Source organism: Nyctereutes procyonoides, unplaced genomic scaffold (genome assembly GCF_905146905.1).
Source record: "Nyctereutes procyonoides isolate TBG_1078 unplaced genomic scaffold, NYPRO_anot_genome, whole genome shotgun sequence".
Lineage (NCBI taxonomy): Eukaryota > Metazoa > Chordata > Mammalia > Carnivora > Canidae > Nyctereutes > Nyctereutes procyonoides.
Genome location: NW_026575024.1, coordinates 29,574,403 through 29,588,091, shown reverse-complemented (window position 1 = coordinate 29,588,091; position 13,689 = coordinate 29,574,403). Strand labels below are relative to the sequence as shown.

Sequence of the window (13,689 nt, the reverse complement as noted above, 5' to 3'; positions counted from 1 at the left end):
TCTTTATATATTCTTTATATATACTCATCCTTTGTCAGTACAAGTGTTACAAATACATTTTACTAAGTTTGTGGCCTGCCATTTCATTTCCTTTATCATATTTTATTTATGGAGTCAAGTTGATTGATCTTTCCTTTTGTCAATATTTTAAATCTTAAATCCTTTTTTGCTGTGAGATCATAAGTATATTTCCCTCTATTATTGTCTTTATGTTTCGCTGTTTTGTTTTTTAAATTTCAGTGTCTATACCAACTGGGACCAATTTTTTGTTTGGTATGAAACAAGAATTTAATTTCATTTCTTCCCATAGGGTTACCCAACTGTCCCAGCACTACTCATTGTAAAGACCATCCTTTCCCCCACCAAAACTGCCACAGCATTTCTGCCATAAATTGGTTTCCACTCACACATGAATCGGCCTTAGGGCTATTCTGTTCCAATGGTCAATCCATCTATCCCAGTGCCAATACAAAACTGTCTTAATTTTATAATAACTCTTTATATCTGGTAAGGCAGGTCTCCTCACCTTGTTCTTCTTCTTCAGGAATGTCTTGGCTATTCTTGAATCTTTTCTCCTCCATATAAATTTTAGAATCAGCTTGTCAAGTTCCACAAAAAACCTGTTGGGATTTTTATTGGAATTGCATTGAATCTATATATCAGTTTGGGGAGAATTGACATCTTTACAATACTGAGCCTTCTAATCCACTGATCTTACTCTTCATGAGTTTGGGCTTTTTAATGTCTTCAAACATTTTTATAATTTTTTCTTTCCAAAGATTTCGCAAATATTTTGTTAAATTTATTCCTAAGTACTCTACATTTTAGATGGCATCTTCTAAAAATTATTAGATTTTCTGATTGTGGCTCATGTATAGAAATGCATTAATTTTTATGCTATTTTTTTAAAAATCTATCAACCTTGCTAAAGTAACTTTTTAATTCTAATAATTTATCTGATGAGTACTTGGATTTCTCCAAGGACAATATTATCCTCTGTAAAAAAAAAAATGTATATTTTATTTCTTCCTCTCTAATCCTTAATACCTTTCTTTTCTTGCCTCATTGTGCTAAGATCTCCAGTCCAATGCTGGGTTTCATTCTCTTCTAAATCCGAATTCCCCTGCAAACACTCTAACCTGGTAGTCATCAGTGCCTGAGCACTCTGGAATCTATTCCCTTTTAAGGCACTTCATTACATCTTAGAAAGTTCTGTTTAGAAGGACCCAACACCCAGAAACACATTTCCCTTGTACCGACTGATGGAAAACCCAGAGGTCAGCTGAAGCCTTCTCGGTCCCATGGAATTTAATTTAATTCCAATTAAATTAATTTCCAATTTCCTGGACTACTGAATTCCAAAGACCCTGACACAGTTTCTGCTGATTCCCATAGGCCTTTGGCTCTCATTCATTTATTTAGGGACAACTCATCAATGTAGAGGCTATTTTACCTCCCTCTCTCTCAGATGCCACACAGTTCTGTCAAAAAATTACACACACATGCTTCTCCACCTGGAAGTCCGAGAACTAAGCTGTCTCTACAACGACACAGACTTGCAGGGGGGGAGGGTGTCACTCTTGCAATGCATAGATTTGGACCATCTCACTGTCTCCACTCTTCCCTCTCTTCTCTGTCACCTATCCCCTTCTTCTCGAGCTAACTGAATTTTGCTTTTTTTTTTTTAACCTTGAACATGCTTTAGGGAACCTCAATAAGTGACTTTTCAAAGTGTTTCTTTTAGATAAACTCAATGCTTCTAAGACAAAAGCTGATCAATAAAAATATTCCATTTTATAACTCTAGGATGAAGGCCATTGCCTGCAACTTTCTTTTTTTTTTTTTTTTTAATTTTTATTTATTTATGATAGTCACACAGAATGAGAGAGAGAGGCAGAGACACAGGCAGAGGGAGAAGCAGGCTCCACGCACCGGGAACCCGACGTGGGACTCGATCCCGGGTCTCCAGGATCGCGCCCTGGGCCAAAGGCAGGCGCCAAACCGCTGCACCACCCAGGGATCCCCATCGCCTGCAACTTTCAACCATCGTGGGACTTCACAGAAATGCTAAACACTCTCCTTTTAGCCTGTTAAATATCTGAAAACAGCTGTCATGTCCTATGCTTATTATTCCTTCAGCTGTTCACCTCTATGGTCCAATTTTTCTCCAGAACAACTTCCCATTTAGTGATATTCTTTGATCACAAGCCTCCTGGCACAGCTCACGTTGGGGACATTAACTCTTTATTCTACATGCTATAAATCCATTAAACATTAAAGTACAGTGGATATTATGTTAAAGATGAGCTCCATTAGTTTCATTTCCCATTTTAAAAAACTTTGCTTTTTAACATGCTATGAAAAGAATATGCTTATTAAAAGTAAAATAAATAAATAAATATATGTCAAATAATTCAGTAAAAAGTCAAAAGTTCCCTATCATGTCTCTCATGTCCTCTATTCCTCTACCCCCTTGTAGAGAAGCCACTGCTCATAGCTCACAGTATTCTTCCAGACTTTAAAGTATTTTGGGGGACACATGGTGGCTCAGTTGGTGGAGCATGCGACTCTTGATCTTGGAGTTGTGAGTTTGAGCCCCACGTTAGGTGTAGAGATTACTTAAAAAAAAGAAATGTAAAAAAAGTATTGTTTTATTTATTTTTTTTTTATTTTTATTTTTTTTAAAGTATTGTTTTAAAAGGAGGATTATACATTGTATAGTCTCTGCAATGTCTTTTCTCCCACAACAATGACTTAGAGACCTAGAGAAACACATTTATTTTAATGGTAGTATAGAATTTTGTAACAGATGCAAGAAATCATTTAGCCAATCTGCTATTTGACAGATTTTTGCTTCTCATTTTATTTTCTTTGATATTATAAATAATGCTGTAATCAACAACCTTGTACAAATACATATTTGGTTTTCTGTCAGAGTCCCAAAAGTTAGGTCAAATAGTGTAAACATTTAAAATTTGATTGATACTGCCAAATCATCCTTCTAATGCTATACCAATTTAAACTTGCCCTACTTGTGCATAAGAATATCTGCACCCCCATACATTTGCCCATATTTGACATCAATATTCTTAAATTTTCAACTCTAACAGGCCCATAATAATGGTTAGTTTTAATCTAGATTTCCTTGATTACTATATTTAGTTGAGCTTTTCATATGTTTATAGACCATTTGCTTTTTTTCTGTAAGCTATTAACTTTTCTATTACAATGTTTACTTTTGCCTCACAGGTTTGTAACAGCTTTTTATATATTATGAAAAACTCTACCTGTGGCAAACAGTTTCTCCCAGTTGGCCACTTTTCAAAGATTTTATTTATTTTAGAGAGAGAGAGAGAGAGAGAGAGAGAGAAAGAGAAAGCATGCAAGTGCCGATGACTGGGGGTGTGGGAGGGGATATGTGGGAAAGGCAGAGGGAGATGGAGAAGCAGGCTCCCCACTGAGCAGGGAGTCAGATGCAGGGTGTGATCCCAGGGCCCTGAGATCATGACCTGAACTGAAGGCACACACTTAATCAACTGAGCCACTGAGGCTCTCAGCTGGCCACATTTTTATGGTGTCATTTTTCATAGGAATATTTCATATTTTATTTATTACCTTCCAATCTATTCCACTGTGGCTTCTGAATCTTGTGTTTTGCTTAAAAAGGCCTTCTCAACTCATGATTATAAGCATATTATTGATAGTAGACACAGATTGGAATGTTTGCCCTAAGTATTGTTCCTTCCCTTCCCTGCCAGGCCTGGATATGCAGGCACAGTCGCATCTGAGCTGCACTGTGCCAAACCAGACTCCCAGGATTGTGAAACCAAAAAAGCAACCAGATTTCCCTAGAGGGCCCCAGGGCCACCAGGATAGGATTTGTTCTGCCCAAGGTTTGGTAGTCCACCTTGGCTCTTGATTCTGTCAAGCTTCCCCAGAGTCTTCCCAATTGATGTTTGGGGTGTTGTGGGGTTTTTTTTTTTGCTCAATATGCTTGAGTTGACTTCTCAAATTGTTTTTAAACAAAACCTTAACTAAGTTAGCAGTTAGCAGGGACTGTAGTTGGGAGACTGATAGAGGAAATGTAGGTGATGTGAACCTGGTTACTGGGTTCAGCTGAAGGGAAAGGAACTATCAACCAGTTTTCAGGATGGGAAAAGAGCAAGCCACTCCTAGTTCACAACTGTAACAACTGCACAACAGTTACTTAGGTTATTACTTATAGTCACCTGGGTTATGTTCTAGCTGGTGGTAACAAGGTAGGGAATATCCCAATCAAACAATGAGGAATGTTGAAACCAAGAGGTAGGGTAATTCTGATAATATTGGATATAGATAATGAAATAAGGAAAAGACAAGCTCTAGTATCAAATGCTTATCTCCAAAGAGAGCAAAAAACTTAGGGTCTTCCTGACTGTGTCACGTATTTTGCTGAGCCAAATGTTAAGATTTCAGTATTTTGCCAGCTGCTGAATGTTAATGCCAGTGGGATTCCCAAGTTTCCTGGGCCACACACGTGAAAGGCCAGGGCCACTCACGTGAAAGGCCAGGGCCTTAAGTGAAACAACAATGGTGCTGAAATAGAGGAGGTGTAGAAAGCCAACTTCTAAAACTCTCTAGTATGCTCTCTACCGCGCACTCCTTTCATGAGGAAGACAACTGCCCCAAGACTCAACTCTCATCACTCATGGATAATCAGGATGCAAGCACAACACAATGTGGAGGTTAAAACACATAAAAAGAAAAGCAAAGAGCTAATACTTAGAGGAAACTGTAGGAATTCATTGAGTTGGATCATCAAAAATCATAGGAATAGTTATTGATACAGATATTGGAGATCTTAGACCATGGAAGGAAGAGGATCATTTTCAGACAAGGCCAAATTTCTAGCTATGGTATGGTTAACCGAATTTCTGCATGTAGTGTAACAGCTCAGGAAACTGGCCACAAAATGGCAGGCTAGGTTGGCCATTGGAAACCTGGACTGAATACTAAATTTAGGTAGATAATGATGGAAAGCCAGAAAGCCCCTGGCACAAAGTGGGGGGATATCAGTGTTACTTACAGGGGTTCCAAGAGGCTCAATCTTCCTACTGACACCTTCACTATGTCCCTGATGGGATCCACAACATATGCCTTGCCAGAGAGGGCACACATGTGAGGAAAGCACTGAAATCTTTCAGAAGTGCTTTCCTGACTGTCTTTACCAGAGTGAGATGCCGGTGGAAGGGACTGGCTTCGAAATGGGATTCTCGATCTTAGTGGGATGGAAGGAGCCTCAGAGGCCATAGTCACCAGGGCTCAGACATCTCTAGTTCTGGCTACGTTACTGTGAAGCTCCCAATGATACACATGGGAGGCCACCAGCACAAATCAATTAAGGAGGTCTGACTAGACCGCCAAACTACAGAAAGGGCCCTTTCACATCCAACTCCCAGCGTGGGTCAGTCCACAACCCAGAACCCTTCAATGTTAGGTATGTGTAAGGAAGAACATAACATCAACACTCATGCACCATGAACTTCCTCTTCATCTTCCCTTAAGAATCTATAGCCATTTATCATGGTAACTCCACTGGTTAAAGAAGATAAACCTTTTGTGATCTACTAGGTTCTGGCCTTGAGCTACCTAATTCCTAGGAACCCAGAATGCCACTATCTTATGCTAGTTAGAATGGAGCCTCTGCTGGCCAGGTGATGGAAGGAGTTTTGGCCCAAACTGTACTTAAATCAGAAACTACCTATTTTGCCAATGCATGGTTGCAATAGCTCTCTACGGCAAGTGGCAGAATACTCACACTGGTCTCTTAACCCAATGGATAAGAAGGACCATTAAAGTAGCAAGAGCAAATGCAAGCTGGAGAAGTAATCTCTTTACCAAAAGGCTAAGATGAATTAGAGAGGTCCTCAATGCTACAGAAGATTACAAGTTGCAGTATGAAATAATACATTTACATGTATGAATTTACTGAGTGCTAAGTGACTACTAATATTAGCCATTCTGATGCTTCCTATTACCACCTCCCCACACGCAAGCTACAGAAGACTAGCATAAGAAATCAACGGTGTTTAAGGATGTCAGTGGATTATAACATACAAATCGAATCATGTGGAGCTGCAAATTGGCAGGTGCTTTTCAGGACGCATTCTCTCTTCTATAGATTGGCATAACCGTTGGTACCTGGAATACGGCTATTGATTAATAGCTGTATTTTTTTCCTTTATGGTGCACAAAGACTACAAGAAGCAGTTTCCATCCGTGTGGCAGGAGCAGCCTCAGTAATAAATCATCTTGACATCTCTCTGATGTGATCTGGTTCATCAGGATTTTGTCTGTTTCATAGGATATCACCCTGACAACTATGCTGATGACATCAAGCTGACAGGACTTGAAGAGCAGGAATTTATGTATGTTAGATGTATTGGTTGGACGTAAAAATAGAAAACACAGTGGCCTGCCACTTCTGCCAAGTTTTCTGAAAGTCAAAGGCATGTGGCATGTCAGGCTATCCCCTCCAGTGTAAAAGACATATTGCTGCTCCTTGTTCCTTCCCCTCCATCCCTCAGGAAAGACTCATGCTTGCTGAGCCATTTTTGGATTTTGAAGACAGCACATACCACATGCTGGTGACCTGTTCTGACTCATTTACTAAGTGATGTGAAAAATAAAGCCTGTCCAGTTAACCCACACCACAGAGAAATAGGTTCTGATTGATCTTCTCAGGCCCTAAGTGTCTGTGCTTAAGGCTGAGCAGGAAAATCATATGAAAAACTTTAGGATTTGGGGACAAAACCATAATCCTATCAGCAAGATCATGTTCCTAGCTTAGCACTACGCTCTGGTAGAGACTATATGCCTGACCACAGGTTACTAGATATCCAAGTGGCTTCAGCTGCCCATCAACAACTAATTATTACAGGATTCCATTGGCCATAAATCTGGACATGTCCAACAGAATTCCACTACCAGATGGAAGCGATGTGTCCATAACACTTGCCATATAGCCACTCCTTCAACAGACACAAGTGATTTCCCAAGGATATCAACAGTTAATGAACAAAAAAAGTCCAGCCTAGTGCACAAATGGTTCTGTGAGACAGACTGGCCCACTCTGGAAGTGGACTGCTATGGGATAATCTACTTAAGGGATGACTCTGAAGGAGTATAAAAGAGAAATCCTTCCAGGAAACAGAACTTCAAGCAAGGTATCACACTACCTCACTGGAGGTCAGAATCTAAACCAATCCCCGGGTGGTAGATAACTGGAACAAGAAAGACAGGAAATAATCATACTCCATGTGTATACTCAGCAGACAGTACTGTTAAAAACCCAGGAGATGTTGCTCAGCTCTTTCATTGGCTACCCCAGTGCTGGCCCAATGAGCCCATGAATATAGTGGCCATGGTAGCATGGCAATGGGCTCTGACCACAATATTTGTCTCAATTTGCCTACCATGCCTCTAGGAACACCACCTGCATGAAGGAATTTACCAGACTGCCTCACCTCTGGCAAGATCTTCCAAATAAAAAGCTCACTTCACAGACAAAGAAGTTTGGCCACAAGGTCACATACTCTATTATGCAGAAGCAGTGGGCATTTTAGATGATGAAACAGTAGAGTGTCTACTGGAGACCTTACTCTGGTGCTAAGGCTGGGATGTTATCTTGGGGGATGAAGTGAATGTTCTCAATCAATAATGAGCATTAAAAGGTGCCATGTTTTTAACAGTCAAAAAATGAGTCCAAGTTATCCCATTAACTCCTGTCTAGTAAACGGTCTCCTATTTGAACTTTTGCCTCCTTCCTATCCATTCTCCACTCTGTTGTTAGTGATTTTCTCTGAGTGCAAAGATCACATCGCTCTCCACTCCCCTAAATCCTTCGGTGACAGAAGAGTGGTGACTCACCCACCCAATAACTATCCCTCCTTTCCTCCTTGCTAGTATGGCTCTCATTCTGTGGGGTCGTCTGCCTCTCCCCTACATGACACAGGAATCATCTGCATTATCTGAATCAGCTGCAGTAAGCCTATTTCTTCCTTGCTTGTGACTGACTTAAGGAGCATGCAACAGGAAGTCTTCAGAAGCTCCTGGGAAAGTTTTCCTTGCTGATAAAAAGAGACACACAGGAAGAAACAGTCATCCTTTCCCTGTTGGACCTTGTTATACCTCCACATGGCACTCAGAACTGGGGAAGTTTTGGCAACAGGATGGGAGTCAGCCTAAGAGGCCAAGCTGATGTGCAACTGAGTGGGAGATGTAAAGGAGACGGAGTCGGCTCACGCCCAAGCTGGTGAGCTAGCTAGACCTGGAACAACTAACTACTCCATGTCCACCCCCCTCTCCCATCAGTACCACCTCACGCCATCAGCACCTCCACTCTTAAACACTGTTGCAGCCCCTAACTGTACTCCCTGCATCTATTCTGGTCTCCCCATGGAAGCTTTTCTATTTAGCAGCCAGAGATCTTTTTATAAGGTCTGTTTGGTCCATGCCTTTACACCTCTCTCATGATAATCCACATATACAGTCTAGCCTCATCTTCCAGTTTCTTCTCTCATTGCCTCCACAAGCCTCTGCCCTTAAGCCACACATAGCTCTTCTTTCTTTTTTGAATGTGCCCTTCTCTTACCCACCCTCAATACTGATGTTTGGCTCCTGCTATTTCTAGTGCCTGGAACATTCCCCGCTCTCCTTTTCCAATGCCCTTGCCTAAGAGGTCTCAATTAAAACATAATTTCTTCAAGGAAGTTCTGAACTTGGATCAAAACTGGTAGATCCACAAACATGTTCAGCTTCCTTAAGGTAGTTATGAAAAAAAAAATACAAATATATCCCACATGAGGCCTCTGCCTGGTGATCTTCCATGGTCCTCATTTATATACTGATTTACTCCTACTGTCTATTATTTAAGACATGATGGGACCCCTGCTCCAGACTCTAAAAGGCCACCTCCTACTACTATGCACCAGTCTTTCATGTCCTGTAATGCTGTCTGAATTTAAATAGTTATTTCTGGTCTTGTTTATGGGGATTTCCCTACCAGACCACCAGTTGAGTTCCCGGAGTGTAGGGACTGGATCTGTTTTTGCTTCCCAGCAAATCCCTGGCACCTAGCACATATTAGATGCTTGATAAGTATTTATTCAACAAAGTAACAGATGCGACGATGAATGGATAAATGGGTAGATGAGAGAGGTGAGAAATCTTATTTCATTTCCTGTCTATGATCACACAGGAAAGGAGTCAAATGAACCTGGTAGAAAATTTCTCACCTCTTAACCCATTAGAAACTTGTTTTCTACCCCATGACTCAAAAGGGCTGACCTTCAGTCTGCCTTCCTCCCTGCTGACACACCAGCCTCAGCAAAGAACTCACGTTGAATTCCTCTCTGAAGAGCTTATTGTCATCAGCCATTCTCCGGTTAATCTCCTCTTCCAGCTTGTCCACAGGCAGGGGTGGATACTTCCTGTTGGTGCTTGGGGACCTGGCCAGAAGTGGCACGCTCTGGGGTTCTGCAGTATATAAGGAGGGAGGTTGGTCAGGTGCTCTGGAGATCAAACTGGGGATTCTATCTCATGCATCAGGCCTCCAAGAACCAGGACTCTTTCTTCAAAAGTCTTCCCCCCACCCCTTTTAGAATGAGAACACCCCTAATTTCTTGATTTTCTTCTCCATGAAGGTCCCCCAGGTTATTAAGGGGGGCCTTACCCACATCCTCAGTGCGGCCATTGGATAAACGGAAAGAATTGGAATGGCTTCCAGCTTGCTTGTATTTCTTAAACCTAATGAGAAAATGTTCACAGTGAAAAAGTAAGCACAGAGTTAAGAGAGACCAACTACTGGTTATATTTCCACGTATCAATTCAGCTTCCTAAATCTCCTTTACCAAATAAACATGTTCTTTTAGAGACAAGCCCTGTACATGCTGAGGCAATTCCATTCCATGGTGGCCGAGTGCCTCTGGATGTTCCTGCTCATCCTCAGCACGCTAGAATTCAACCCAGGTGTCATATAGTATATTCTGGCTTGTCTGGCTCCTCTGTATGGCTCTAATTCCAGGACCCACTGGAGAGGACTGCCAAACCAGGTAGAGAGGGGTAAGTGGGTAGAATACAGTGGAGAGGAGATAAGAATATCCCTATCAAACTAAAATTCTGGTATTTCCCCAGTGCAATCAGGGAGAAGCCCAGAGCTTCAGACTGGGTGGGCACAGGTCTGGCTACAAGTCTCCTGAAGAATGGTAGAGACACGTGACAGATTGTAGGGCTGTATAAGGTTCCCATCTCTTTATCCCTGCAAAAGAACGGAGGGAGCTGAGAGCAGCTTTAGCCAAAGATAAGGGTGGAGTTAATCCCAATTAGCCAGGGCAGTAACTTCAGCAGAAAGAGGAAAAATGCATCTCCTTTTTCTTTCCCCTGGGTTCCCCCCCTTCCTTGTTTTTTCTCCCTGTTTGAGTACTAATATCTAGAGGACCCTGAAGAAAGTCAGAAAGGGGAACTCTATAATTCACACGGTTCAGTTTAGCACACCAAGGCCAGGGATCCTAGATCCTAGGTTTGTCCCAAACCTCCCAAGTAGAAATAGAGTAGGTTTCTATTTATCACATCCTCTCCAGCTGGGTACCTTTAGGGGTTCTTCAATAGAGCTAGATTTGAGGATCTTAAATCACCTATCAGTAATAACACAAACTATACAGCTCTTCCCTCAACCTCAAACCACCATCCTGGGCTTTAGGTCAAACTAGAGTTGGGGAACTGGATTTGGGCAGATGGAAGCAAAGGGTAAGGCTGGGTCTTGAGGAAAACTATGTGGAGCTTTTAAACCATTTCTATGTAGAATTTTAAGCTTAGTATCATAAACCATTCCCCTTTATTCCATTCACTGTCCTTATCCTACTATCTTCTGAACCGTGTGGGCTCACTGAGACCCTGGGGTATTGAAAAAGAGTCCACAAGAATGCAGAAGCTTTAGCATTCTCACCTTAGCATTTAGCATGCTCACCTTAACATGTACAGAACTATGATAATAAACACGATCACTAGCAGAGAGGACAGGGCCACCATCACTGCAATAATTGGCGTCTCATCTGAAATCGAGAGAAAACACATCATGACCATTGTGTGCAATGGAAGGGTCAAGTCAGATGCTCAGGGAAACAACCAGATAAGAAAGAAGGGCTCATGCAATGCTTCTGTAGATGGCAGGGTATGGACAACTTGAGCGAGTGAGAGACAGAACATTTCCCATGGCCACCCCAGGACCACTGTAGGTAGAAGGCAAGGGAAAGGATGGGATGAGGACCTAGGGTGATACACCCATCCATCTCTAACTTGTATAATTGTTTACTCTCTGTCTCCCTGCATTAGAATAAAAGCCCTCTGAAGGCAGAGACTTTGTTTCCTTCATTGCTACAGAGCTTGAAACAGTGCTTAGTACACAAAAATTACTCATATATTTGAAAGTATGAACACATCAATCCTAATGGCAAGCTGGGTGTGCAGGGCCAACCATGTGCTCTGTCCCAGCCTCAATGGGCTCCATCTAGAGGAGGACAGGAGAAGAAGAAAAAAGGACAGTTTCTCTATTGTAAACCCAAATGGTTTCCTAGCATGGAAAATACTGCTCCTGATTAAAGCAATGAGATATTGTTAGATCCTCAAGTACTATGTATCTAAGAATGCTGGGTACTCTGTTCTATCTCTTTCCACAGGCAAAAGTTTTACAGTCTAGTTTTACAGTCCAACTAGAGCGATATCTGGCTTGGAGACAGAACAACTCGTCCCTTCATTCCACAGAGCCTGGCTTTCTATCCACCCAATACTTAGCCTCCTTTCTCATGGCAGCTGACCAGGTGCTAACTCATCCTCCCCAGTCCCATATCCCCACCGTAAACCAAACAACCAATGTGAGTTTGTAACTATCTTCACCATTTCCCCTTCTGCTTAAAGGGAGGGCATGTCCCTCCCATGTAAAGGTCAATCTTGTCACATATGTCTGAATTACATCCATTACTGTCACTTCAATGACTTGTCTTTTTGACCAGTAACTATGCCAGGCACTGCTCCAGACTCTGGAAATAGAGCATTGATCAAGCCAATGAGGGATGTGTGAGCCTACGTTCTAGGGGAAGCAGCAGCACACTACTCAGAAACAAGTGAACATACAATTTCAGTTAGGGACAAGTGCTATGAAGAAAAGAAGAGTAGTGGGTTAGAGACGGATGGGTTGGAGGGAATTATTTTAGAGTAGTGTGGGAAGGTCTGAAGCGCTTATACTGAGGAAAGGTCCAAATAACATGAAGAAATAAACCATGCAAAGATCTGGGCAAAGAACTTTTTAGGCACAGGGAATAGCAAGCATAATACCCCTTGGCAGCTTGGTAGGTTCAAGAAATAGAACGAAGGCCAGTTTTAGTACAGGACGTGACGGGAGAGGTAGGCAGGAGCCAGGAGACTTGGGCCTTTGTAGGCCATGGTAAGCAGTATAGATTTAATTTTGAATGTGATGAGAAGCACTATGTGATTGGAGGGCTCTGAATAGGGCAGAAATTTAACAGGATTTACAGTCTTTTAGAACAGCTAACTAAATTGACTCATAAGCAGCAGTCATGAGGTACGAAGTAATCCAGCAGAATATGGTGTCAAAAAAAAGTCAAAAAAAGTTTTTCAAGGAGACGGTAATTAACTCAATCAGATACTACTGACAGATTAAGTAGGTGAGTTTTACAGAGAAGTGAAACTGGATTTGGCAAGACAGCAGCTATTGGTGACCTTTTTAAGAGTGATCTTAGTAGAGTAGTTGGTGAAGAAGCATAAATGCAGTGATATAAAGATGGAAAGGGAAGACAGATACCAGACTCTTTATTTGAGGTGATGACTTCTACTATAAACAGGTGCAGAGAGAAGTAAGAGCAACTGGAGGGAGATGTGGAATGGAAAGTTTTTTTTTTTTTTTTTAAGAGATAGGAGGTATTATACCATGCTTCTTTGTTGATGGCAATTTTCAAACACACCTTGGCATGTGGCTCTCATCTGAAAATAAGCAAACTGGCTAACTCCTTTTTGAAGAGCTTTCATCTCTTGGCTTCCACAACAAACATGCTTCTGATTTTCTATCTGTTGGCTGCTCCATCTCATTTTAACCTCACTAGCTGTTCCTCTTCTTCTTCTTCTTTTTTTTTTTTTTTTTTCTGTTTCTCTTCTAACACCAGTCTCAAAGAGTCTGCCTTCCTCGGGGCTCTATCCCTAGCACTCTTCTCTGCACTCTATCTAGCTGATCTGATCAGACAGATGGCTGTAAGTGCAAATGATACACTAGCAATTCCCACATTTGCAATGCTTGCTCAGACCTCTCTTCTGAGTCTATGTGTCATCCCACTTAAATTTCACAGGCAATGCAAACTTCATGTGTTTAAGGCCTTCCCCTCACCATTCAGTGATAAGGACTGCCATCCACCCTGCTGCTCAGGTAAGGAATGTGGGTATCCCCCTCGATCTCCTTTTACTTATCATCTATATCCAACCCAGTTGCAAGTGGTTTAGGGCTAAAATCAATGCCTTAAATTTGTCTGCCTTTTTCCATTCCGTTGCCATCACTGTAGTCTCAATCCCTATCCTCTCTTATCTGGATCACAGTAAGCCTCTGTCCAATGCCAATCTATTCTCCACAAAGCAGGCAGAGTGGCC

General features: G+C 41.7%; 1 protein-coding gene across 3 annotated transcripts in view; it reads right to left on the bottom strand.

The window, feature by feature from the left end:
- Positions 1-13,689, bottom strand: part of PTPRA (protein tyrosine phosphatase receptor type A) — a 173,582-nt gene that overhangs the window by 36,741 nt on the left and 123,152 nt on the right. For 2 of the 3 annotated variants that reach the window (XM_055346171.1, XM_055346181.1), the window contains 3 exons: positions 11,006-11,090; positions 9,713-9,786; positions 9,380-9,516 (listed from right to left, as the gene is read on the bottom strand). In XM_055346171.1, the coding sequence (XP_055202146.1) occupies positions 9,380-9,516; positions 9,713-9,786; positions 11,006-11,090 (296 nt within the window). Of the gene's footprint in view, positions 1-526; positions 621-9,379; positions 9,517-9,712; positions 9,787-11,005; positions 11,091-13,689 lie in introns of those variants that run through there. The other variant, XM_055346191.1, reaches the window with a different exon arrangement.